The sequence below is a fragment of the Moschus berezovskii genome, chromosome 6 (genome assembly GCF_049115385.1).
Source record: "Moschus berezovskii isolate FMDL1 chromosome 6, NW_MosBer_1.0, whole genome shotgun sequence".
NCBI classification, from domain to species: Eukaryota; Metazoa; Chordata; class Mammalia; order Artiodactyla; family Moschidae; genus Moschus; species Moschus berezovskii.
Genome location: NC_142465.1, coordinates 111,558,284 through 111,585,877, shown reverse-complemented (window position 1 = coordinate 111,585,877; position 27,594 = coordinate 111,558,284). Strand labels below are relative to the sequence as shown.

Genomic DNA, 27,594 nt, shown 5'->3' with positions numbered 1-27,594 from the left:
GTAGGGAAGATATCCTTGAGGAGGGCATAGCAACCCACTCCAGTATTCTGGCCTAGAGAATCCCTATTCACAGAGGACTCATGCACAGAGGCAGACTCATGGGGTCACAAAGAGTCAGACATGACTGAGTGGTAAGCATGCACACACATGGTAAATCTTACAGCCTGTGGCGTAAGTACATTCTCACAAGAACGGAAAAAAGAAATTATGTGCTGAAAGAAAAGACAGGAAGAGAAAGAGAAGCAAAATGGGAAAGAATGATGAGCAAGCAGACATAGTAACCAGAAAAAAATTAAGGCACAGAATCAGTCTGGAAAAGGGCAAGAAGTGGGGGTGCAAAATATAGTACTAAGAAAAACAGGAAAACGAAAATAAATGAACCAAGAAGAGAAAAATCGTTTCATTTGCATGAACTCTGATTCATTTATACCAGAACACATGGGAACTAACCTGATTCTCCTCCTGCACGACTCTGTACTGCTCCTTCCAGACGGTGATTTTGGAAGCTTCATCCTTCCTCAGGGCTCGCTCCTTCTTCAGCTCCGGGCTCCAGAAGGTCTTGATACTGTTCATCGAGGAACTTAACTTGCTCTCCTTGACCTCCACGTCCTTCCGTAAGAGGTCGTTTTCCCTTAGCACCTCCTTGAGCTGTGTCTGCAGATCCATGATGGTGTTATCTCTGGCCTGCCGGAGGGAGTGAGGAACGGTGGAGGCCATGCTCACCGGAGGCAGGTGGTGCTCCCCAAACGCTATGGTGTCGCTGGCGACCCCGCTGCTCGCTATGTTGGGGCTACTGCCCATTGCGGTCATCCGCACGCCATAAGGCAGACGGCCCCCGGATCGGCCGAGGGTCATGGTGCTCTTGGGTGTCTCTGAACCCACGTTCTCGTGGTCACTCAGGTACATGGGGCCGGAAGTGGCATAGGCAGCATTGAGGGACTGGATGTTCTCCATGGAGAGGGTCTTCCCACCGCCACCTCCAACACTGCTTCCAGAACTCCCTCCGGTGCTGTTGGTTCGCCGATGACCCAGGCGAGGGGAACGTGGAAGTCGAGGGGACCGCCCCGGGCTCTGGGTGCTCGGTTCCACCTTCCCCACTGAGCGGGCACTTCCATACATGGCTGCAAGATGAGTTCAGGAGCCGGGAAAGGTATGCAGCAGAAAGCAAAACACGGAACTCTGGGAGGCTGTGCTATGGCTCTAAGTCGGCTTAAGGCTCATCAAAGTACCAGGTCCTCGCTGTCCAACCCAGAAGAAACAGCTCATGCCATTATCTGTAATGCAAAGTACTGCACGTTAGCTCTTGCAGGAGGAAACATCTCCCCTCGCAGACACTTTCGCTGCCCCCACTTGAGGATTTCCCCTTTCATCACCTGCTGACTGGTGCATTTGTTCACAGCACAACTTACTTCTCAGTAAGCATCATTCCTAAAACATACAACACATCTCAGAACGGAACACCGAAACCACACCAAGCAAATGGAACAGAAAAAGAAATAAGGGGCATAAAGACTGGCAAGAAGAAGATAAACCTCAATGTTTCAACATATCATTTTCTAACTGGAAAATCCAAGGTCATCAACTGACAAAGACGGGACTCAACAATCTACTTATGCACAGATCAATATATAAATATCGACACTTTATCGTTCATTAGCAATAAAAGTTAGAGAATACAATTTTTCAATTCCATTCACAATAGCAGCAAAACCATAAAAAAGCTCTGACAGAAATCTAACAAAAATGTGCAAGACATTTTCGGAAAAACTCTCAAACTTTCCTGAACAAAAGGAAAGTTATCCAAGTTCACAGATGAGAAGACAAACACTGTCGAGGTGTCGTTTCTTCTCCAACTCCTCCACAAGTCAAAGAAAATCCCTACAAGACTCCTCACGTAACCTGACAAACTATAGTTCAAATGGGAGAGTAAGGCACAACCACCAAAACAGTGTGAAACAGAGAAATAGAGGAAGATGTCCCCTAGATAGCAAGACACTGATACACTACAGGTCCATGGTCCCTTATTTACAATGCAAGAATTTTTTAACTCTGAAAATAAGGGGTTTTTTCCCCTCTTTAACTCATTCAGCAGGAATATCGGGCATGATCTTATATGAGGTCACTTATCATTTATAAGTACCTCACCTAGTGTAATTATTCATACACTTCTCTGAGAAAACGACATGCACAATTACAGGACACTGCGTAATGCCCACTGGACATTGTGGAGAAAAAACCTGGACTCCAAAACCACATCTGAACCCTGGGATTTCTCATAAGGACTCGAAGCCTTTTAAAGCTATAGTGATTAAAACTGTACAGAACTGGCCCAAGAACAGAATCTAAATTATACATGAGAGTATAGCACATGCTAAAAGTAACATTTCAAAACAGTAAGGAAAGGATAAATCATTCAATAAATGGAGTTTGAACAATTGGTGCCTAAGGAAAAAATAAGTTACATCTTTACTTCACACAGTACACAGAAATAAATTCTATGTACATTAAAGATATAAAATTTTAAACTATTAAAAGTACTAGAAGAAAACTTATGGGAATATCCCTGTAAATTTGAGTAAAGGTAGGGCTTCTTAATTAAGAAACAAAAGGCAAAAACACATAAAGAAAACAACTAATATATTCACTTATGTCAAAATGACAAAGTATACCAAAAATGAAAAGAAAACCCAAACTCTTGGTGAAAAAAAAAAAAAAATCTATGTATAAATCTTGGTGAAAAAAAAATCTATGTATAAATTTTGGTGGAAAAAAACATATGTATAAAGATTTGTATACAATATATAAAGAATTCCTACATGTGAAATGTCAAATCTGAACATCAGTGGTTAGAGGCAAGGGGAAATTCTAAAGTTGGGGGGAAATGTCTGTGGAGGCTCTTAGCTTCACTTGTAAAGCTTTATCCCCACAATGCACAAATACTTGAATTTTTTAATAGGAAAATATGTTCATATCTAAAGTACAGTAACTAAGACAAAATTTAAACACACATAGCATAGCCATCTACTACACACTTCTCTCAAACATAAAACAACACAGATCTAAACTAGCATTCTACCAAAGAACTGGCTTAAGTCAAGTAACTTGTATACTGTATACTTGTATACTGTCACCCTGCTTCTTTAATTTATATGCAGAGTACATCATGAGGAACGCTGGGCTGGAGGAAGCACAAGCTGGAATCAAGACTGCCGGGAGAAATATCAATAACCTCAGATATGCAGATGACACCACCCTTATGGCAGAAAGTGAAGAGGAACTCAAAGGCCTCTTGATGAAAGTGAAAGAGGAGAGTGAAAAGTTTGGCTTGAAGCTCAACATTCAGAAAATGAAGATCATAGCATCTGGTCCCATCACTTCATCGGAAATATATGGGCAAACAGTGGAAACAGTGTCAGACTTTATTTTTGGGGGCTCCAAAATCACTGCAGATGCTGATTGCAGCCAGGAAATTAAAAGACGCTTACTCCTTGGAAGGAAAGTTATGATCAACCTAGATAGTATATTAAAAAGCAGAGACATTACTTTGCCAACAAAGTCCATCTAGTCAAGGCTATCGTTTTTCCCATGGTCATGTATGGATGTGAGAGTTGGACTGTGAAGAAAGCTGAGCGCCAAAGAATTGATGCTTTTGAACTGTGGTGCTGGAGAAGACTCTTGAGAGTCCCTTGGACTGCAAGGAGATCCAACCAGTCCATTCTAAAGGAGATCAATCCTGGGTGTTCATTGGAAGGACTGATGCTAAAGCTGAAACTCCAATACTTTGGCCACCTCATGCAACGAGTTGACTCACTGGAAAAGACTCTGATGCTGGGAGGGATTGGGGGTGGGAGGAGACGGGACGACAGAGAATGAGATGGCTGGATGGCATCACCGACTCGATGGACATGAGTTTGAGTGAACTCCGGGAGTTGGTGATGGACAGGGAGGCCTGGCGTGCTGTGATTCATGGGGTCGCAAGGAGTCGGACACGACTGAGCGACTGAACTGAACTGAAGTAACAGACTTCAACATATTAAATAACGTTTTAATAAGCAACTGAAAATACAATCCAAGTAAATCACATGGTCAAAAATAAGATTTTAAAGTGTCTATATAGTCCAGCCAAACTCAAACGAGTTAAAGATCTTTAGAAATGCGAATACACTGGCAATCCCATCTCCACTTTGGTGATCCAGTAAAGATAGCCCTGAGGTAACAATAACCAGGACAGGAAACACACAGTCTTGTCTCAGAAATAGCAACAGGACACCACGTTCAGACACTGCAATACTCTGCTAGTAATGTTAGGAAATTCCTTCCCAGGAGGAATCTAGCTCTGGAAGCAAAAATCTGGACTGTAGGGTAGATGACAAGCAGGAATCTACACACTACTGCTCAAGAGAATTCATCTTCAAGATCAAAGAGGTTTGCAAAGTTTTTTCTCTTTAAAGTAATCTTAATATGGCTTAAAACAAGAGACCTACTCATTAGCCAGAGCCCCTTAAATGATAACAAAAGCTAACGTATAGTAAATGTTTACCATATGTCAGGCACTGTGCTAAGAATTTTATAAGATTTAATTTAATATTTATAAGCCCCCTTGCTGTTGTTGATTAGTCACTAAGTCGTGTCTGACTCTTTGCACCCCCATGGACTGCAGTCATGCCAGGCTCCTTTGTCCACTGGATTTCCCAGGCAAGAATACTGGAGTGGGTTGCCATTTCCTTCTCCAGATCTTCCCAACACAGGGACTGAACCCACGTCTCCTGCATTTGCAGGTGGATTCTTTACCACTGAGCCACCAGGGAAGCCTCCTACAATACAGGTGTTACCATTATCCCCATTTTACAGATGAAGAAAGTGAAGCCTGTGGGTGTCGAGTGACAAATCTAAAGTTACACAGCTTTTAAGAGGTAGGACCAAGATCTGAATTTAGGGCATCTAATTCTAGAGCCCTGGGTGCTCCCAGCTATTATACTGTGCTTATCTGCCGACATCTGCTCATCTCAACCGTCCAGTTTCAAGGCAGTATGTCCTGCTAATGTATGACTCTAAACCTAAAGTTTAAGGCATACCTTAGGTATTCTCGGGTGTAATGCTTAAATAATCATATTTATCCCTCTATTAAGGAGAAAGTCTTCTTTAAAAGATGGTAGGTAGAAGAACACAATCAAGAAAACTAACACGGAGAAGGCAATGGCAAGCCACTCCAGTACTCTTGCCTGGAAAATCCCATGGATGGAGGTGCCTGGTGGGTTGCAGTCCGTGGGGTCGCTAAGGGTCGGACACGACTGAGCGACTTCACTTTCACTTTTACACACTGGAGAAGGAAATGGCAACCCACTCCAGTGTTCGTGCCTAGAGAATCCCAGGGACAGGGCAGCCTGGTGGGCTTCCGTCTATGGGGTCACAAAGAGTCAGACACGACTGAAGTGACTTAGCAGCAGCAGTGACTATATAACATCCAGCTGAAGACTAGCAGGGGGGTACTCTTTCTGCCCCCTTCTGATGTCTATGTCAGAAGCTTTCTCTATCTCCTTTATACTTTAATAAAACTTTATTACAGAAAAAAAAAAAAAGAAAACTAACAAAATAAAGAGCAGTAATTCAGTCTCAGGAATCGTGCCACCAGAACTTTGAAGTTGTCACACTCAAAAAATAAAAATTCCCAGCTGTGCTTTGGTGCAAAAGCCTATTGTCCTGTAGTTGAGTAACTAAATCACACGAAAGAGGCTGAGATCCAGGAGCACAAATCCACGTCGAGGTTCAACGTAAGCAGGTGCACTCCAGTTTCAAGCCACTTTCTGACCCAAAACGGCATTTGCACGTGGAGTCTTTGTTACTATTAGAATTGTATTCATTTCTAGTAACACCACAAAAGAAGAAAACCCACTAGCTCTGTCTAAAGGCCTCATCCTGGCTTTCTAATATGAGCTTCAGGGAAGACAATGTTTAAAAAATTCAAATTTCTTTAAAAAATATGCCAGATCCACAACCACAAGATAATAATCCTTGTACTTTATAACAAACAGCTGACACATACATAAAAAAAAAATGTGACCAAGAAAAAAAAATTAAGCCATATGATCCCATGTATATAAAATTCCAGAAGGAATCTATTAGGACAGAAAGCAAATCAGTATGTGCCTGGGGCTGGGGGTTGAGAGATGGATCATGAAGACAGATCGGGGATCATGGAGGGATAGAAGGAAACTTTCGTGGTGACAAAAATGTTCACTATCTTGACTGGGGTGAGGCTTCCCAGGGGTACACAGGTCAAAATTCAAACTGCACACTTTAAATATGTTCAGGGTATTACACATAAATTATACCACAAAAGCTTGAAAAAAATACTTTCACGTTCCAAACTCCCCTTCCCTGAATTAATCCAAAGAAACACCTTCTCTGATTACCTACCTGGCTTCCTGACTGATGCTGGAAAAAAAAAACAACACACGTGCAGCTGTTCAGTTTGAGCCAACGATAAACTGGCCCCAGAGTTCTCCGAGCCCCTTAGCTTGCTTCCTATCCAGTATTTTGTTAGCTCCCTATCCTATATCTGCTGTGGTTACTTCACACCTCTTCACTCTACTCATCAGACAGCACACACGAGGCTCCTGGGTCAGAGACAAAGAATTTTGCTACTCACAGCACAGCCAGCACTATGAGAATCTTACCCACCCGCTCGAAGTCCCACAAGGTGGCACCATGGGGCCCGGGCAGACACTACGCATGCAGTGGGTCCACAGAGGAACACAGAGTTCAGGGAGCCCACCACCTGATAGTAAGCAAGCCTGATCTCTCCCAGCAGGAGGCATTACCTCACCCCTCAAGGTGGCTTGCTGCAAACACGATGCTGAGACATGCTTTATCTGAATCCAGTAAGTTTTTAGATAACTTTTTATATAAGAGATAATTAACACAGTATTGTTTCCTGAAACTTTTGTTTCAGGTGTGCGCATGAACACACATGCACACACTGGATCACAATTTAAAGTGCTTGTTGTAAAATACTGCCAAAATGGTCCTCTAACAATGGCTCAGATGAAGAGCAATCAGCACCTTGCACTCAGGGCATGCAGGAAAGAAACACATGGAGGACACGCCCTCCTGAAAAGTACCCCTTGGTATTTTAAGGTATCCGCCTAAATCATCTGCTACTCCTCCTTTCAAGAGGGGAAGCAAAAATTCTTCTGTGTACCACCAGTCTTAAAAGGATTTGCTTCTGACAATGGATCACTTCCAAAATGCACTCATAAAGACACAGCGGCTTCTGTCTTAGTCGCTCTCTCGGATCTCTGGCTCTGGGGGCAGTTAGCCACCATGCTGTAAGGGTATTCCAGTTACCCTACAGAGGGCACCAACAGCCATGTGAGCAGGCCTGGAAAGGGACCCTCCGACTCCAGTCGAGCCCTCAGATTACTGCAACCTCACGAAACACCTTAAGCCAGAACCACCCAGCTGTGCTCTTCATAAAAACTGTGTTGTTGTTTAGTCCCTAAGTTGTAGCCTACTCTTTTGTGACCCTATGGATCGTAGCCTCCAGGCTCCTCTGTCCATAGAATTTCCCCAGAAAAATACTGGAGTTGGGTGCCATTTCCTTCTCCAAAAACTGTGAGATGACGTGTTTTTCCTTAATCCAGTTAAGTTTTTAGATAACATTTTATGTAAGAGATAACTAACACAGACAGTATTATTTCCTGAAACTTGTTTGGGGCGTGCGTGAACACACATGCACACACTGGATCGTAATTTAAAGTGTTTGTCGTACACCACTGCCAGAATGGTCCTCTAACGCGATGATTTCCCAAGCAAGTCAGACTCCCTGCTCCCCTCAAGCCCACAAGGTGACACAGAGGGGCCCAAACAGGAGATGCGTGAGTGTAGAACTATTTTCACACCACGTTACTTGCTTTTTCACTGTGCATTCTCACAAAGGTATAGTAGTGTTTTCCAGAGGCTACATGATGGTTAATGGAATGTGTAGTTCTAAGGTTTTAAATTTTCTCAGTTTTACTGTCAAATATGGTAAAGAGTAATGGATACAGCGCACATAAAAAAAGCTATTTGGAGTCTGCGTAATTTATAAGAGTGCAAAGAGATGCTGGAACAACAACAACAAAAAAAACTACGAAGCACTGCTCTAAAATGTAAATATGACATAATCACACACACCTACATGCTTCCTGCAACGGCGTCCCAAAATAAGAACCTGAACTCCCTGGCACTGCAGACAACACGTCTCATGACCCGGGCCCTGCCTGCCTCTCTAAAGACGGGTCACTTCTTAACCACTCTCCTTTCCTGTGTGACAACCATGCTCAGATACCTGCGATTCCTGAAATACCATCCTCTCTTCTATTTCCATGAGCTGCTTCTTCCCCATCAACTAGCTTCTTACAACTCATTCTTCCAAAGTAAGCTTAGTAATCACAATCCTACACAAACCCTTAAACCCCTATCTAATTTAGGCGCCCCTCTTAAAGTACCAAGGGCTTTTAAAACAATACATTTACTATGTTTTAGTTAATTAACTACTTTCCTTACAGGCAAAGGAGTGCCTTATCTCCAAAACCCGGTGCCGTGCCTAAAACAAGTAAGCAAAAGTATCTGCTAACTCCACAGGTTAACCTAAATTCTAGTAAAATTCATTAACACAGTTCTTATACATTCAGGAGGCAGTGGTAATCTTGAAATGAGTTTATGGAAACGGCAAATAAAAGCAATTAAGACAATCGTAAAGAAAACTTGTCATTTCCCTCATATTAACAAATTCCATTTTTAATTTTAACCAAATTCCATAAACTGACAACCTTCTTCTCTATGTGCACTGTGATATATTTTTGTCCTCTCATATTATGCCCTAAAAATCACAAACATCAAGATCTGAAAGAATGAACTTAATTTTTAAAACAATGAAGTCATTTTTTATTTATTTATTTTGGGGCTATGCTGGGTCTTCATAGCTTATGAGATCTCTCAATCAAGCAAACAGCAACCAAAGGTTAAATCAGAATAAAAAATATGGTATCCTGCTTCTGTAATCATAAAATTTTTAGAAATTTTATTGCTTTTAATAACTTATTTCTATTCTAAAAACCCTTCTACACGTGCAGGGCAGGATTTGAGTTTTTCTCCCTTAGCTCTTTCGTACAGTTCCTTCTGAAAAAATGTCCATCTTAACTGCTAAGAAGAAAAGTGCTTTTTCTCTCCCTTAACCAAAATATATAGATGGCCATAAAGAAGCAGTGATAGTGAGAATAATCCACTCTGTTACCCCAAAAGGGATGAGGGGAATAAATGCTGCTGAGACAAAGCAGAACACGGAAGGTACAAGAGGCTGATTCTCTGTCATCTAAGGTTCTTCTTAACATTTTAAATCCTACTTCTCACAGTCACTATATTTCTGTGAGTTCTTAAAACAGCAGCAACAAAACGGAGTTCAGACCTGGCCACTACTATGTATTCATACCTCAAAGCTTGTCATCTAGGTCAGGAAAACCATAAAGAGAATACTGGAAAATTCCAGGATCGTTTCTCCCTACAAGAAAAGCATTGGTTCAAAAATCTATATACATGCTGAGAAAGAACACCCACTCCCCAAGCCCAGTTCTAGCCCACATAAAAATACATACCCACTGAGAATCCTGGAGTCCAAACAAGAGACTAAAAGTAAAACACTAACGCACACGATGGTCGTGTGCTAGCCTTCCATACTCACTCTTCCTGCAAACAGTGTGGACATCACAGCCGCCCTCACCCTCTCCTTGCAGATTAAAGCATAGTAACAGAGCTCCACATGCTGAGTCCCCAGAGGAGCACCAAGTACTCATAAATCAAAGGAGAGCAGAAAACCCTCTAACACAACACAGTAACCTACTTCCAGTTAATGACAGCTGGAAAGGCTGACACACATGTGCTAGCAGATATTTATAAGGGGAACTAGAAAACACATCGCCAGTTGGCTAGTTAAAGCTTTACATATGGAATTCTGACCCAAATCTCAAAATTACTAGTCTAACCTGCTGTGATGAGTTACACTAAGTAGCATCGACTATCAGAAAATGAGTATTTTAAAAGGCCGTATTTCAACATTTTTAAAATGATGTACAGTTGATTTACAATGTTGTTAGTTTCACAAGTACAGCACAGTGATTCAGTTACACACACACACATACCTTTTTCAGATTCTTTTCCCTTCCAGGTAATTACAAAATATTGAGTAGAGTTCCTGGGCTATACAGTTTGGTCCTTGTTGATTATCTATTTTATATATAATAGTGTGTATATGTTAATCCCAAACTAATTAATTCCTCCTCCTCAACTTTTAAGTTTCTGTTCATTTTGTTCAAGGGTTAAAAATGTCACTAGGGACAAGAAATGTGCTGCTACATTAAGCTCTCTATTCAAAGACTAACAATAGACCAAAATTTTAAAATCCAATTCAAGTACAATTTGGTGGAATCTATCAAATTTTAAATGTGCATACCCTCTGACCTAGAAGTCTTGCTTTTAAAGTTATTCTTTGCGAAACATATTTCACAAGTTTAAGGATACAAGTGCAATGATGTTCAATTACTGTATTATTTTGTACCAGCAAAAAGGGAGAACTTAAATTTCCACCACCAAAAGACTAATTATCCTATTGCCACACTATAAAATACTGCTGTGAAAAAAAAAAACAAACATATAAGTAAATCTCTATATTTGACAACTTCTATAAAGACATCTATGATGTACTGTCAAGTGCAGGGTAGGGAGCATGTTACAGAAGAACTGTACAATACAATCCCAACAGCAGACAAAAGGAGACATGGATATTCACATATACACAGCAATGATCTGGATGGCAAGCAGCTATTTCTCAAAGATCAAATAGAGCCACTCTTTCCCTGTACACATGCATTTCTTTTTCTTTTCTTTTCCAACTGTTTTAACAGAGAGCATGTATTATTACTTTTACTCACAGTCTCACCACAACTAAGGGCTTGAATAAGGCCCTCGGCCATTCAACCTGTAATATGGTAATTAATGGGCTAGGCCCTAAGCTGACAAGGTCTCTGTGATGAGTAAGAGGTTAAAGACAGCCTCACAAGTTAAAGAAGCACAGATGTCTCTGCTTCCACCCCCGGCATGGGGCCTAACAGTTCTGCTAACACCAGACATCAGGCTGTATGATCTTGATCTGATCCTCCTGGAGACCAAAAATTACAGATGGGCGAGGCTGGGGCATGTTGTGATGACACGCCCACAGGAAGACAGGACCTTTGCTAACAGCAGCCATCACCACACCCGTCACAGGTGTCACTTCACTCTTTCTTATGGAAGGGTAGGAAGGTTGAGTGACTCAGTTACAATCAACTTAATGGTGGCTTTTAATAATTCTTATCAATCAGTTAAGCTAATTGTAAGGTCTATCAAAGCTCTCACCATGACAAATATCTTGTCAAGCAGATACCTGGAGTAAACACAATGTTATTAATCATGGTTGTTCTCTACTTAAGTGAGCGACCTGAGCTACTCACTTAGTTCAAAAGAGTCAAATTCTAGGTTGTGTAGCCTTCCCCAGTGACTCTAGTCCTCATTGCTATTCGATTTCTACAAATCCTAAAATACTAAACTGTTTGGATGGTAGTTACCTTCCATTTTAAAGCACATCTCACGCTATGTTACAATCCATTCAACAAATGCTACCAGACCGATCACACTGAACAAGTATACTGGAGAGACACACATGTTCACAACCATGTATCTCAATTCTGAAAGCCACCAAATTCTGTAAATAAGTTCATGACAAAAATCATACCTGAACTGATACCAAAATACTAATGTGTCTGATGAAGGAACTGGAGGATGCCCCCTGACCCTGCTTGGAAAGTTAGATAATACATAATAGACGCAGCTGATTACCTTTCTGAAACCTAAGAAATTCTGAATTCTGGCCCAAAAGGTCTTGGATATAGACCTGTGTTATGGGATAAGGTTAAACAGTCACATCATTGTTGGTAAAAACACATTTATAATCAGGGAGAACTAAGCATAAAGTTTTAACTATATAATTATATATTAAACTAGGTGGTGAGTACACAGGTATTTATTAATTAGACAACTCAATCTTTTTTGCATGTCTGAAAAGAAACATTTCATAAATTTAAAAGTTTAGTTTTATTTTCTTCCTTAAAATAATAAAAGCATTTGTATTCTAAGTGTTTGCTTTCATTCTCAAAAAAATAAGAGCATTTGGGAAGCAGTAAGTTTGAAAATGGTTAAGCGTCTTAAAAACATTCATCTTTTGATCCAATAATTTCAAAACCAGGAAACCCTATCTACTTAAATGAGCGAGAATGTAGAAAAAAACCACTACATTATGATATACCAGCTTTACTAGTACTTGTTCAATTGGGAAATGTTTAAGCAAAATCTTTATGATTACATTCCATCTACAAAACACACTTATAACCAATGTCTGATATGAAAAATGTTTACAATACAGGAAATGAAAGTGGACCTACATTTTCACATATACTCTCCATTTTGCAAATACAGTTTATCCATGAACTCAACAGGTTTGAACCTCACACGTCCAATTATACATGGATTTTTTTTCCAATGGTAAATCCTACAGTATTACACAATACACAGATGGCTGAATCTGTGGACTCGGAGCAACCCCTGTTACAGAGAACCAGCTATAAGTTATACACAGATTTTCGACTGCAGGGAGGGTCAGAGCCCCTCATATCCACCCCCGTTGGTTCAAGGGTCAACTGTATACATATAAGCTCATCACAAAGAATGGTAGGAAATCTGTTAGCTTTCTTCCTAACAGTTGTCAAAATTCCTAACAGTTGTCAAATTTTTCCAAATGGCCATATAGGGCTTTTTTAAAAGGAAAAAAATGTTCAAACTATTTAAACAGAAACAAAAGGAAAAAGCCACTGTCATTTAGGGTGAGCATTTCTTCCTTTGGGACCTGGGCTCAAAAACCCATCCTGTACAGCACTTCCAGCTGCCACCACAAAATGCGGTTGGCACGTAACAGCAAACATATCTGCTGGTCCAAAATGCACCATTAAAATTTTTCATTGTTTACAACAATACAGACACAGATACCTAACATCAGATGTAAGGGAGTACACAGGATATGATATGAAAAAGACAGCAAGATTCTCCAGCACACACTAGGTCTGCAGCACATGGGGGTATTGTAAAAATGTTTGTCATCTTATCCAACACACTTGAGAAATGGTACAGTGCCAGATATAATGGGCAAGCTGGGAGCTGAGGGACAGACCTGGAGAAATAATCTGCAGAGCTGATAAAAAATCACAGTTCCATCCTCTTTGACCTCTTTTTCTCCTCTTGGCTACCATGCTTCTCTGAATAACATGAATTACAGGGATGTTTTTAATCATAATTTTTTACACGTTTATACCCAAATGCAGAATTAGAGACTCTATAGATTTAGCCCAGAATACAATGAAATCATAATTTTAAAAATATCCAAAGAGATTCAAGCAGAATACAGTGGCTCCTGGAATAACTAAGAAAAAGAATGAGACCATGATACATTTCAAAGTTCCAGAATTAAAACAGATTTTCTATTACAAACTCTACTTAAGTGAAACTTTACAAAAGAAATACCATGTTCCATCACACATTAGGGGAAAAAAAACCTTTCACTGCCTCATACAAAGCCTTTAACATAGAGTGTAGACCATAATGCGCATTCGTCCGTGTGACTAATAAGTGTACTTTTTTTACTTTAAGATATACTTTTCTTCATAATTTAAAGCTTCAGAAATTGGGATTCAGCTCATAACAATGTGCATAATTAAAATACGTTTTTTTCCCCAAAAAAAGAATAAAGTTTCAAACTGATAAAGAATAAAGGATTAAACAGAGGAGCCTGACGGGCTTCAGTCCATGGGGGTCGCAGAGTCGGACACAACTGAGCACATGATCACACTCCACAAGAAACGCCAATCAAGAAGTGAGGAGACGCAGCACTATACGTGGTTAATACCTGCCATGAAGACTCCCTTTAACACTCCCAGGAAACCTTGTAGGCAGAGACTGTATCATTCCATTTCTAGACGAGGAAACTAAGGTTCAGAAAGGCTCAGTGAGTTGCCCAAGATGGCACACCTGACTCAACCACTGCAATATGCTGCACACCACACTCATCGACTACCTGACTCTCACCAGACAGACTTTCAGAATTTTTTTTTTAAGAGAGTACTGAGAACTAGGGCTTCCCTGGCAGTTCAGATGGTAAAGAGTCTGCCTGCAATGCAGGAGCCCTGGATTTGATCCCTGGGTAGGGAAGATCCCCTAGAGAAGGAAATGGCAACCCACTCCAGGATTCTTACCTGGAAAATCCCGTAGATGGAAAAGCCTGGCAGGCTACAGTTCATGTAGTTGCAGAGTTGGACACGACTGAGCAGCTAACACACAAAGAACTTAACATTGGTTTGTCCAAAATCAAGCTTGTTGTTTTCATTTCCATATTCCTCACAGTCCCTACCATCCACCTGTCTGTCCCTGCACCTCTCTTCTGAGCACCAGACCTGAATTTCCAACTATCAAGTGAATGTCACCAGTCGTTCCAGAGTTGCACTGTCCAATATAGTGGCCACTAGCCACTCATGGCTGTTTACTTCAAAAGAGTTAGTGAGGCTGAGGAACTGAATTTGTTATTTCATTGTTAATTAAAAGTTAAATTTAAAAACCTGATAATTACTGGAAAACTTTTAAGTATGTTTGGAATGAGCTGGGCGTGTGAATCTACTTTTCCAACTGTAGATGTTATGAACTCTAAATACAGATCAAGTATTTCTGATAAATCACAGCATCTGAATTAATTTATGCTATAAAAGTATGCAATTGATTTTAAATACTCAGTATGAAGAAATAATGTAAAGTTGCTCATTTTAAATATGACACGTTTCAAGGTGTTGAAAATGATATTTTGAATGCACTGGGTTAAATAAAATACATTATAAGATTATGAACTCTAACCATTATTTTTTAACTCCATGACTACTCAAATTTTAATCACGTAAGTGGCTCACACGATTGTCTACTGGACAGCAGTCTTCCTAGAGATTCCGGCTGCCCCACCACAGTCATCAACAGCCCACTAAATGGTATCACCATCCCTCTGGCTCAGTGCTGTCCAACAGCACCTTATATGATCATGAAAGTGTTGTGTATCTGGCAATGACTGGATGATGGTGGTGGCGGTAATTGTGTCTGACTCACAGAATCCCTTAGGTTACTCTGGAGCCAGAGCTCTTTGGAGACTGGAGAACACCACCTATTATTTTGACTTTCCTCTGGGGGAAGAGCTAGTTGCTACCAAAACTTGCCGGCCAGAATTATGCAGCAGACCTTTCTGTGACACTGAGAATATTCTCTATCTGTACTGTCTGATACAGATACCACGACTCCCGTTTGGCGACTGGCCACACGAGACACAGCTAGTGTGACTGAAGAACTAAACCTCAAATCTTAATTCATTTAACTCAGTTTAAATGTCAATACCCATACACAGTGACTACTGTGTTAAGACAGCACTGCTGCTCCCTCCAAAGGTCTGGGCGTCACCTGTCTCCTCCCTCCCCACCAGCTTCCCTTTCTCCCACAAAAGTACATGTATGTACATGTACACACACACACACTCAGCCAGTCCTGTGTTCTTTAAAGCTTTCAATTCCAGATGCTTCTCTATCCTCACTGTCACTAGTTTCTGTTTCAGACTTTAACAAGATTAAGGCCCAGCCTCTTAATCGGCCTTTTCACTTAGCCTCCTCCTACCCACTCTTTGTAAAATGTAAATAAAGTTTGTTATTTCCTTTACTCAAAAGTCCCCGAAGTCCTGCCATTGCCCCAAGGTCAAACTCTAGACTCTAACATGACTGACAAAGCCCGTCGTATAGGTGATTCACTTGGCTGTAGAGCAGAAAACAACACAACACTGTAAAGCAACTATACTCCAATGTTAAAAAAAAAAAAAAAGATAACCAAAAAAAAAACCACTATCCTTTCCTCCATTGAATTACCCTCCCACCTTTGTTGAAAATTCACTAACTATAAATAGGTGTCTATACTTTGACTTTCTACTCATTTTCACTGATGTCTACATCCATCCCTGTGTTGATACCACTCCTGATCACTGACCATGATAGTCACTGACAATGACTATCAAGACATTCTTGGGAAAAAACAAGGTGGGAACACTTTAACAGGCATGAAGACTTACTATAAAACTCCAGTAACTAAGCCTAGCACTGGACCAAGACAGAGAAACGAGTGGAACAGAACACAGCCTCAAATTATTACAATGCAGTTGGAAAAGGAAGGAACTGTCGATAAACGATGCTGAGAATATCAGGAACCACATCGGAAAAACAAAAATAAACCTTGAAGCATATGCAAAAATCAAATTATAGGCAGATCATGGAGCTATATGGGAAAGGTATAACAACATTTCCAAGAAAATAACAAAATAGTAACTTCAGGACCATGGGGTAGGGAGAGATTTTCTACACAGGAAAAGCACTAACCAGGGGTTTCCCTGGCGGTCCAGTGGTTAAGACTGCTTCCAGTGCAGAGGGTGCAGGTTCAATCTTTGGTCGGGGAGCTACAATCCCACATGTCTTGTGGGCAGAAAACCAAAACATAAAACAGAAATGATATTGTAACAAGTTCAATAAAGAATCTTAAAATGATCCACATCAAAAAAAAATTTTTTTTTTAAAAAGCACTAACCACATAAACACTAACTGGATTACACTAAAACTAAGAATCTTGTTCCTCAAAAGACACCGTTAGGGGCTTCCCTGGCAATCCAGTAGAGGCTTCCCTGGTGGCTCAGACAGTAAAGAATCTGCCTGCAATGAAGGAGAGGTGGGTCCGATCCCCGGGTCAGGAAGATCCCCTGAGGAGGGCATGGCAACCCACTCCAGTATTCTTGCCTGGAGAATTGAATGGACGGAGGAGCCTGATGGGGTACAGTCCACGGGGTCGTGAAGATTCGGACATGCCTGAGTGACTAACACTTACTTACACTTACTGGCGGTCCAGTGGTTAAGAATCCACCTTCTGATGCAGGGGATGTGGGTTTGATCCCTGGTTGGGGAACTAAGATCCCCCATGCCACAAGGTAACTAACACTACACATATTTCTGGTAGTGTCACTTAACAAATTAAGGAACCCCAGAGAAGAGCAGGAATCACACACATTTAGCTTTGGATCTGCTGAGTATAAGAGGCATTCGAGTGGAAACACTGGACAACAGCAGCTCTTTGACACGAGTGAGAGGTAAAGCTGATGATGGCAACATGAATACTCAGCACACAGATGAAAAATGAATAGGTGATGAGATCACCCAGAGAAATTCAAACATTTAATGACTGTGAGAAAAAGGTTCAACAAAGATGACTGGAAAGAGAGCCCAGAGAACCAGGAAGGAAAACAGAAGTGTGATCTAAAGACCCTGAAAAAAGTTGAGAGTTCTGCCAAAGCAGCAGAAGTCGACTGTGTCAAAGGCAGTTGTAGTAAGCAATCCTGAAAATGGCTCTGAATGGCGTCTACCTTTGAGTTTCTTGCTATTGTGTAATCTTCGCTTGCCTGTGCTGGACCGAGGACTCCCTTCCAGTGAACAAGATACAGCAGAAGTGACACAATGTCACTTCCCAGGTTAGGTTACAAAAAGAAGGACTAGTACCTCCCTCCTCCTCCGCAGACCCCTCAATCAAGGAGAAACTGGTACCATGTTGCCAGATTAAGGTTACGCAGAGACCCAAATGGCAGAGAGACTGACTTCTCCATCAAACAGCCAGCAAGGACCTCAGGCCAGCCAACAGTCACGTGACTGAGGTGGAAGCAGACCCTCCTCCAAGCGGAGCGCTGAGATGACCAGTCCTAGTCAACATCTGATTGCAGCCTCCTGAGTGACCCTGAATCAGACACACGAAACCCAGATGCCTGACACAAAGAAATTATGAAACAGTAAATGTTTGTTAAGTTTGGGGGTAATTTATTGCATACCAAAGGACTATTAATATGGCTTCTAAGAAGTTAAATAAATCGATAGAAAACAGTCAGTGCATTTAAAAGAAAGACATTGGTAATCCAAGCAACACAGTTTCAGTGAAAGCCAGACAGAAATAGAGAAGAAACCTGCCAGGTGAAGAAATGGAAACATAAAGCAAATGCAGACAACTCTCTCAACAAAGTCTGGCTGTAAAGCAGAGAGCAAAAGTCAACTTAAAGCAAGAGACAGAGAAAGTATGAGCTGAAGAATCTGTTAAGATGAGAGAGGCTTCTCTTAAAGTTTAAGTGATGATTAAAAAAAAAAAGAAGCCACTCAGGTGGGGAAATACACTCTCAAGGGAACTTCTCTCTATTACCAAAAAACTCCTCTTACTGTGCTCAGTACCTCTGCCTTCACCGAGAACTGGCTCTTCCAGGATGCTCTTCCCACACAGTCCTCTCAAGTGGAGGCTGTGAAGATGCTCACATGCCACGCCCGATACTGGGAAACGAGGCTGGTACCCTCCTTTCTTCCACTGCCACCTCCAGACCATTATTTCTGAACCCTCGTATAAAAATCCTGTGAGCGTGACTTCGATGCTACTCAGCAACACAGTCTTTTCCACCCCCGCCTCTTCACCATCAGCTAGTGATGACCTGGACATCCTCCATGCTCAGTGAGGGTAGGCTGGTCACTGGTTCTCATGGCCACTACCTCCTATGCCACTGCTCCTGGGTCATTCCAACACTACACACACGGATCAGGTGTCCATCTAACACCAGCTCCCCTAATCCATCATCTTCAGTGAGCAACTCTCTATTCTCTGCGGAGGGCCATTTACAGCCAGTTGTGACTTCACTTTATTGTACCATTATCCATTCAGTCATCAAATATTTAGTAAGCACATATTATTTGCTCAGTAGAGAACACGTAACAGATAGTCTCTATTCTCATGAAATCTACAACGTAATTTTTCATATTTCCCAAAAAGACAACAGGAAAAGATCTAGCTGAAGTCTAGACACATTACAACTACTACACTTCCTTTATCAGTCTAGGAGCCATGTCAATTCTAGGAAACTACAGCGTTATTTTCTGATGTGACCTAGTAAAACCATGCTGTAATCCATCCCCTGGTGAAGCTTCTAAAACTACTTTTTAACTTTTAAAAATTATCAACTCTATAATACTACCACAATTCAATATGAAATTCCTCAACATTTAAGTGTATAACTGTGCTGCCCAGTATAGTGGCCAATAGTCACAGTAGCTATTTAAATTAATTGTAATATAATTAACAACACAGTCTATTAGTCACACTAGCCATTTTTCAAGTGTTCAAAAGGCCCATGAGGGGACTTTCCTGGTGGTTTGGTGGTTAAGACTTCGCCCTGCAATACAAGGGATGCAGGTTCTATTCCTGTTGGAGAAACTAAGATCCCATGTGCCTCGGGGCCAAAAAACCAAAACATAAAAAACAGAAGCAATGTTGTAACAAATTCAATGAAGACTTTAAAACTGGTCTACACCAAATAATCTTTAAAAAAGAAAGGTACGTGTGACTAGTGGCTACTGTATTTGATGGTGAATAAGAGAACATTCCTACCATCACACAAAGTTCCGCTGAACAGTGCTGGTCTCAAGTTTTGAGTCATCACTTCCTTCTTCCCAGAAAAAAAAAAGAAAAAAAATTTAAATGACAGGTCATTTTCCAGTCTCCCGAGCACTCTCTGAGGCTTCAAAATACCCTAAGGAATTCCATTTTTTTCAGGATCATTGTCACAACATCATCAAAACCACCACCCCAATGTCATCATCAGGGCAGCTGGATTTAGAGTACTCACTATATTCCAAGCTTTATGAGCAGGATTTCATTTATTCTTCACAACAATCACATCGGATAGGACTATAATTCTCATCCTACAGATGGGAAAATTAACTGAGTTTCAGACAATAAAGTAACTCACCCAAAGTTCTATAGCTAAGATGTGACAGCAATCCACAATTTAAGCAAATTAATACTGCAATTATTTTGCTTTTTTAAGACAGCACATCTTTTCACAGAAAGGAGAAGTGATGCCCACACCACGCAACATTCCAGCCAGGTCAAACCATCTTCATATCACTCCCCAGCCTTATCGCTTTCTTGCCTTTGGGTCCCGCACGTGTTTCCTCAGCATGCATGCTTTTCATCTAGCCAAATCGTGCTTATCCTTAAGAGATCTCATCTTAGATCTTCCTACAATCCTATTAGGGATCCATCCTATATGCTGATGTAGAACCCTGTATGTCACCTATCGAAGCACTTAACATAGCAGACCACAAAAGCCTGTTAACTTTTCCTCTTTTTCCACTACAACGAAACTCTTTGCTAGGTTCAATCCCTGTTCAGGGAACCAGATCCCACCTGTCACAACTAAAAGACCCACAACCAAGTAAATAGATACTAAAAAAATTGCTTTTAAAAAGAGAGTATTAAAAGTAAATACTAAATGGCTTCATTGCCATTTAACTGGAAATAAAGTAATTCACAAACATTTTTTCCACATACTATGCAAAACATTACTTAAAAACCAAAAGTCAGGGAATGATCGCTAATGGGTTTGGGACTTCTTTTGGAGAGGATGAAAATATTCTAAAATTGATCGTGGTGATGAATGTACCAAAAAAGAAACTTAACTGTACACTTTAATAGGTGAATTGTATGGTATGTGGATTATCCCTCAATAAAACCATTATTTAGAAAAAAAGGTCTGTGGGTAGTTAAGACTTAAATTATAAAAACAAATACTAAGGCTGTGGGGAAAAATACCTAGAGGATAAAATACTTGTTATTTTTATGGGATTTTAAAATAGCTTAATGCCATATTATTGCACAAAATTTCACTGGTTAAGAAAAACAAGAAACTGAAAACAGTGTCTGCCTTCAGGAACAACTGAATGGAGAAGAGACTTATTTTTTTCCCTGTGTATTTTTATAACTTCTGATTTGATACATGTGTTTAAAAACTAAGAGTATATATAATAACAATAACGTCATACCTCTCCTTAAAGTGAAATAAAGGCTGCTCAGTCCTGTCTGACTCTCTGTGACCCCATGAACTATACAGTCCATGGAACTCTCCAGGCCAGAACACTGGAGTGGGTAGCCTTGCTCTTCTCCAGGGGATCTTCCCAACCCAGGGATAGAACTCAGGTCTCCCCCATTGAAGGCAGATTCTTTACCAGCTGAGCCACAAGGGAAGCCCTCTCCTTAGTACAAGTATAAACTCCCAGGCTGCATATTTTGTTCTGAAAAGAATAAAGTATGAGATATATATATTTTAAAAATACATATGATTTTATTTTTAAATATAAAATGTTTACATATAATTTATCACATATAAATCATAAGATATGAGTTATATTTAATTTCAATATGTATATTTATACATATATTTATTTTAAATCAATCCAAGGAAGTAAAAAACTGATTCTTCCATTTGCCTCCATCTCACACTAAAAAGCATTTAGTCATCTCTGTTATTAGACATCAGGCAGAATTCTTTCCTGCACAACAGTCTGACACATCTTTAAACAATGACACAGTTGATCATTCCCTCCTCCTTGAAAACTTCTTTCCTTCATTTCCAGTACATCATACTCTGTTTTCCTTCTACCTCAATGGCCTCTTATTAATCTCCTTTGCTGAGTTCCTCTTCATTTCCCCAGAAGGTATGCAGAAGGTAAGTTCTATGAAGGTGAGAATGTTAGTCAGGGTTGTTCACTACTATTTTCCCAATGGCTAAAATATAGCCATACTGTATTACCCAGAACCATACCCAGAACCAAAATAACTGCTGAATGAATGAATGAATAAGCCAGCACCCCAAAGGTTCACATTTTGAAAAAGCAAGTCATAGAAATAAACTGTATTACACATAGCCTTTATGCTTAATTTACTTTATTATATATGTCTGAAGATCCATAATCAATACACTGCTTATTATTTGATTAGCCAAAATACTTCATTCCCTCATCTTTCTCCATCAACGTTTTTGTCACAGTATGTGCAAAACACATTTAATAGCTCTTATAGCTGTGATTCATGAGGTCACAAAGAGTCAGACACGACTGAGCGACTGAACTGAATACTGTTTCTAAAAGCATAAATGTAGCAGAGAAAAAGAACAGTTGTTGCTTTAAGAATCTTCGCTTTTCATTTCAGTATTAAAGTTGACCTAACAGACTGACATACTTATCTGACTTTAGTAGTTTAAAAAAAGGGTGGGGGGGGGGATATCCCAGTAGACTCAACAAAGATATCACAGTAATGACTAGTAAATGACACTTCTTAAAAATAAAACATACCGGTTTTCTCAGGCATAAGAAATCCTAAAGAGAAACAGATCACCCTACACTTTTTCCCAAATTACATGACTGCATTCCAATAAGGAGAACCACATCCCACTGTCAGCCATGGAAATGTCATTTTAGCAAAATACACACAGTTTCACCTGGTATCTCAGTTCACATCTGTCCCCATATATACTCAATTAAGTCAAAGTATAATATAAAAGCCAAAACCAGATATGTGAATTTTAATCTTTCTAAGTGACTAATCCAGTATCAAAACCATTATAATATAATCTGACTTGTCTGAATAGTTAATTAAATCTTTTGTTTATAATTACAAATTGGACCACACCTATTTTCACTTAATAGCTATCATATCATCTGTTTCCTATAAGTTTCTTCAAGCAGAAGTATTTGCTGGAGGATAATAGTCTGCTCATTAAGTAGACATGTTAAAAAAGGCAACCACTGACACTCACCCTGTATATTTCTCTCTTGGGTTACAGGAAAGCACTTCTCTGGCTATGTTCCCAAATAAATTGAATAAGCCTTGGGAAAGTCACTGCTTAAATTCCATTTCATGACGGTTTCTCTTCCTCCATAAATGAATTATTAAGAGTCATGCCTACTTCCATCCATTACATAATACATGTCCATCTCAAGGCCTGTTTTCCGAGCAAAAAAATAGCTTAAATGATATTAACTGACAGGTAAGGCCAGGGAGTTCTGTAATCTGATGGGGAGCAGGAATCCAGAAAAGGAGATTCTGATTTAATGTGCTAAGTTGCGAAACACCACTGTGAAGAACCTTTACTCTTAGTAACATCTCCTCATGCAGTTACAGACACATGCTCCCAAAAACATTTTAAGAGCACCTGACTTTAAGAATGTTTCTCAAAAATGTAGGGACCTACCAAAAAATTTTATTCCACTTCATTTTAGGTGTCTAATAAAGACATGCAATTGAGAAACTTCAGAAATCTCCAATAATTATCAAACACAAAACAGCTGTCAAGATCTACTAAAAACTGAGTTGCAAAAGACAGTCGTGCTTTAAAACATTTAAGTATGTTTCATTTAATTAGCACCAACAGGAATGTGAAAATTGTTCATTTCATCCATCCAAAGCAGTCAACCACAACCACCTGCAACTACTCCTCAGAAACGTGACTTCCAAAGGAACCACCTGATCCTCGGGCCTTCTCTTAGGGGACCAGGATAAAACTTGAAGCTGAGGTATACAGACCGTTTAGGCACCAAAATAAATAAAGAATGGAAGATAACGCCTTTTAGAAATTAAGTGTAAAGGGACCTATTACCTAACGTTGCTGCCAGAATGAAGTTGTCTAACCCAAGATCTCGGCTCCTCTTCAACGGGGTAAAACTCCAAACCCGTCCACGCTCCACAATTTCCCCACCCTGAGCCAAAAGCTGAGGGAGTCGCTTCCCTCCTCGACACCCACCCCGCCTAAAGGGGAAAAAAAAAAGACCCCAAGCCCTAAGTAGAAACGTGAGACCTAGTGCAATAGCTTCTCCAACTGCCTCAAAGGCAACAGCCACAGCTCATCTCCTTTCTGGAAGCCAACCCTCCATCTCCCATCTTACTACTTCACAGCAGAGACCAGAATCCTCGTCTCTTTCAACGCTGCATATCGGTACCCAAACCCCAGACCCACCCGACCGCACCCCAGCCTCCCAGGGCTCCCCGAGGCGTGCACGTCCCCACCTCGCCCGCAACATCACGCCTCTGAAGCCGGCCGCCCGCAGCCCCCGCGGGTCGCCGCCGTCGCCGCCCCCCCAAGCCGGTCCAGGGGCGCCCGCCGGTGGGCTGGGTGGGGCCGCCCTCCCGGACGTCCCATCCCCCCGGCAGGGCGCGGAGGGGGAGGGGTCCCCGCGCCTCACCTACGGCTCCGCCCTCCCCGGGGGCGCGCTGCCCGGACCCAGCCAGGGCCGTGGGGAGGAGCGGGCTCAGGAGAGCCGGGGGCCCTGGCGCCAGCGACGGGCGGGAAGCTCCAGGCGCCGCCCGATCCCGAGCTGCCGCCACCGCGGCCGTCTCACCCTCCTCTGGGCTGCCGATGCCGCTGCCCGCCCGGGCGCCGCCGCCGCCACTACCGCCGCCGCCACAGCTCGGCCCGGGCGCCCGACGTCACCGCGCCCCGCCCCCTGCGCGAGTCCTCAGCCCCGCCCGGGGCCGACGTCAGCGCGAGCCCCGCCCCCGCCCGGCCGCGCCCGCTCGCAGTCCCGCAGCCTCCTGGGAGGGAGGCTGGGCCGCGCGCGGGCCTCGGGCGCTTTCCAAGGGGCCGGTGGGCTGGGGGCTGGCGGGCGCACACGCGCACACTCTCCCCGCGCGGGGCGCTAGGCGTCTGTCTCCTCCCGCTTGCCGTAGGAGGCGGTGCGGCGCCGACAGTGGGCGACCACCACCGCCTTGGCGGACCGGTGCCGCGGAGCCGGGGGCCAGGTCTCCGGGGGGCAGGGGGGTTTCCCGCCCCGAGGCCCTCGGACTACCCGCAACTCCCGGGAGACCGCGCTGGCGGCCTGTCCGCGGTTCACCTCGGCGGCCTTCCCTGTCCTCGCGGGTGGCAGGCGACCCCGCGTCGGGCGCCCCAGTGTGTGATGCCGAAGCGCTGGCAGGTTTCCTAGCCTGAGGCGCGCACCGTTACTGTGAGGCTGTAGGTAAGCTGTCGCCGCCCCAAGAGTGATGATGTGGGTTGTTTGCAGCCCGGCCAGCGAGTGTTTTATCAGTAACTAAACACCCTGAGAGCAGTTGGGTCACAGCAGCGTGAGTTCCCTGGTGGTCCCACCGCCACCTTCGCGCCCCTCCCCAGGGTCCTCGCTCGTCACCGCGCCCCCTCCGCCCAGCGTCGCCGCCCTCGGGTTCCCCCGGCCCCGGTCCTGCTACACCGTCGCCCCCTTCTCTACGGTCAGGACCGCTGCCGAGGGACGGCGCGGTCCTGCCAAACGAAGCGTCCTGAAGTATTTTATTTTCTCAGACTCGTCACGCAGGAAAAGTCTACCCCCCTGTGACCGTTTATCACGGTCCTCCTCACCTGACTGCCGATCCGCTCGTCCTGCAAGCTCCCCAGCGATGTGAGGAGGTGGAAGGAAAGCAAAGTGGACTGCATGCTATCTACCTGGTTTCCCCTGCCCATCCTCTACTTGTGTGACCTTGGGAAGATCACAGTACTTCTGGGTCCTGCTTTTCTTAACTGTAAAGTGGGGTGTGGACGAGATGTCTCAGGTTTATCTTCAAACCCTGAAATGTGTGGGTTTGAAGAGTGGAAGATGCTAAGTTAAGCGTTGTTGTGCCTACACAGGAATGCTGTCCACATCACAGGCTTAGATAATTTTTTGGTTTCTCTTTTTTGTTATTCCACTGTTCTTGTTTCTTATTCCCTACTCTGCCCTACATCTTTTTTTTTAATCTACATTTAAGTTTTGTTGTTTTTTTTTTGCCACCTCACACAGCTTTCGGAATCTTAGTTTCCTGACCAGGGATGGAACCCATTCCCCCTGCACTGGAAACTTGTAGTCTTAACCACCGGACCACCAGGAAAGTCCCAGGGTTTTTTTTTTTTTTTTTTTTTAATTAAAGTTGGCTGAGTATGTTCTTTAATTGCCTCCTCTTCCTAAAACCCTGTTAAAATGCTCATAAAGAGATGAAAAATGATACAAACCAGTACAGAACAGAAAATGGGAAGGGAGCCACCAAACAAAATTTTTTTTAAATTTTACACCGAGAAAGTGACTGTGGTCTGATTAAACAAATGGAAGAAACCATAGTTTGGAATAGGTGTAGGGAATGGGTACTGCAGTTGAGGAAGAAGGCCTAGAAGCCAGAAGAGATTTAAAGAAACTGAAATTTGGAGACATCAGCGCAACAGACCAATAGTGAGAAACAGGGATGAAAACAAGGAAACTAAATAAAGGTTTCTATGTAGAGCAGCAGTACCCCAGCGCTCCCCACCCCATACCACAGATACAATAGCTAGGCATTTATCCCAGGCTAAAAGTCAAGTTCTTATAATCTCTGGGGAGCATTTAATGACTAAGAGTAAAGCATTCTTTATTCTGGCACAATAGCCAGCTTCCTACCCACTCACCCTAGAGTGAAGTTGGCAAGACCCTCCCAAGTTCTAAAGATTCGTCATCAGTGTCCAACTATTTCATCTTAAATATGAACAGATAACCAAAGGCTGTTAGGTATTTAAGGGAAGTCTCCAACTTGGGGCTGACAGAGGAAAAAGAAACTTCAGAGAACTTAAAAAATATGCTCCGAAACTTATTACAGCTATGAAACAAGGATAATACACTCATATAAGTTAGCACTCCAGGAACAAAAAGTAAATCTTAAATTAGAAGTACGAAATTGCCAAAATTGTAAATTCACTTTTGATGAAAGGTAAAGTCCATGAAGTCTTAAGGAACATAGAAGAAATATGCAAAAAGATGGAAATTGCAAGAGAAAATATAAGAAAAAGTCAATCCAATAGGACTAATATTACAAGAGAAAGAGAAAACAGTAAAGAAAAGATGGAAAATTATCCCGAAAATAATGGAAGAAACTTTCCCAGAGCTAAAAAATGTCCACTGGTGGAGAGCCAAAACAGAAAACAACCTTGTGAAATGTTAAAACGCTGAAGACACAAGAAGGTCCTGAATTTCCCAGGAAAAAAGTGACCCATAACAGAGTAAGACTGTGATTAGAATTCTTACCAGCAACAGTAGATATGAGAAGATAACAAAGACCTTTAAGTTTCTGAGGGAAATATTTCTTGAGCTTGAAATTCTAGGAATTTTTGTTATTAAAAAAACAACAACTATTCCTAGCTGAACTATCATTAAAAGATCAGAATGAGAACATTTTCAGATATGCAGAGATTGAAAATGTCAAGCACCCACATAAGCTTTTTTTCCAAAGTTACTTAACGATGAGGTGGAAATGAGGTATCTGACAACACTACTGACCAGCAATCAGTGAATCGAATTCAGAAGTAAAAGTATGTCCCGAGAGCCAGGCTAGGGATTCCCTGGTGGTCCAGTGGTTGAGAATCTGCCTTCCAACACAAGGGACATGAGTTCAACATGTAGTCAGGAGAACTATGATCCAACAAGCCTCAGGGCACCTGAGCCCTTGTGCCATGACTAGTGAGCCTGCGCCCTCTAGAGCTGGTACTCTGCAACAAGGGAAGCCCCCTTGTGCTGAAGTGAAGACGCAGAT

At 42.0% G+C, this 27,594-nt stretch overlaps 1 protein-coding gene across 10 annotated transcripts in view; it reads right to left on the bottom strand.

Moving 5' to 3' along the window:
- ERC1 (ELKS/RAB6-interacting/CAST family member 1) overlaps window positions 1-24,521 on the bottom strand; it is a 277,757-nt gene extending 253,236 nt beyond the window's left edge. For 7 of the 10 annotated variants that reach the window (XR_016037703.1, XM_055396332.2, XM_055396337.2 and 4 more), the window contains exons 1-2: window positions 24,279-24,515; window positions 451-1,274 (exon numbers count right to left, since the gene is read on the bottom strand). Coding sequence is in view for 9 of the 10 variants with exons in the window: in XM_055396332.2 (XP_055252307.1) it covers window positions 451-1,119 (669 nt within the window). In the remaining variant the exon portion in view is untranslated. Of the gene's footprint in view, window positions 1-450; window positions 1,275-9,472; window positions 9,490-19,647; window positions 19,706-24,278 lie in introns of those variants that run through there. The other 3 variants (XM_055396333.2, XM_055396335.2, XM_088837444.1) reach the window with 3 other exon arrangements.
- Window positions 24,522-27,594: the final 3,073 nt, after the last annotated feature.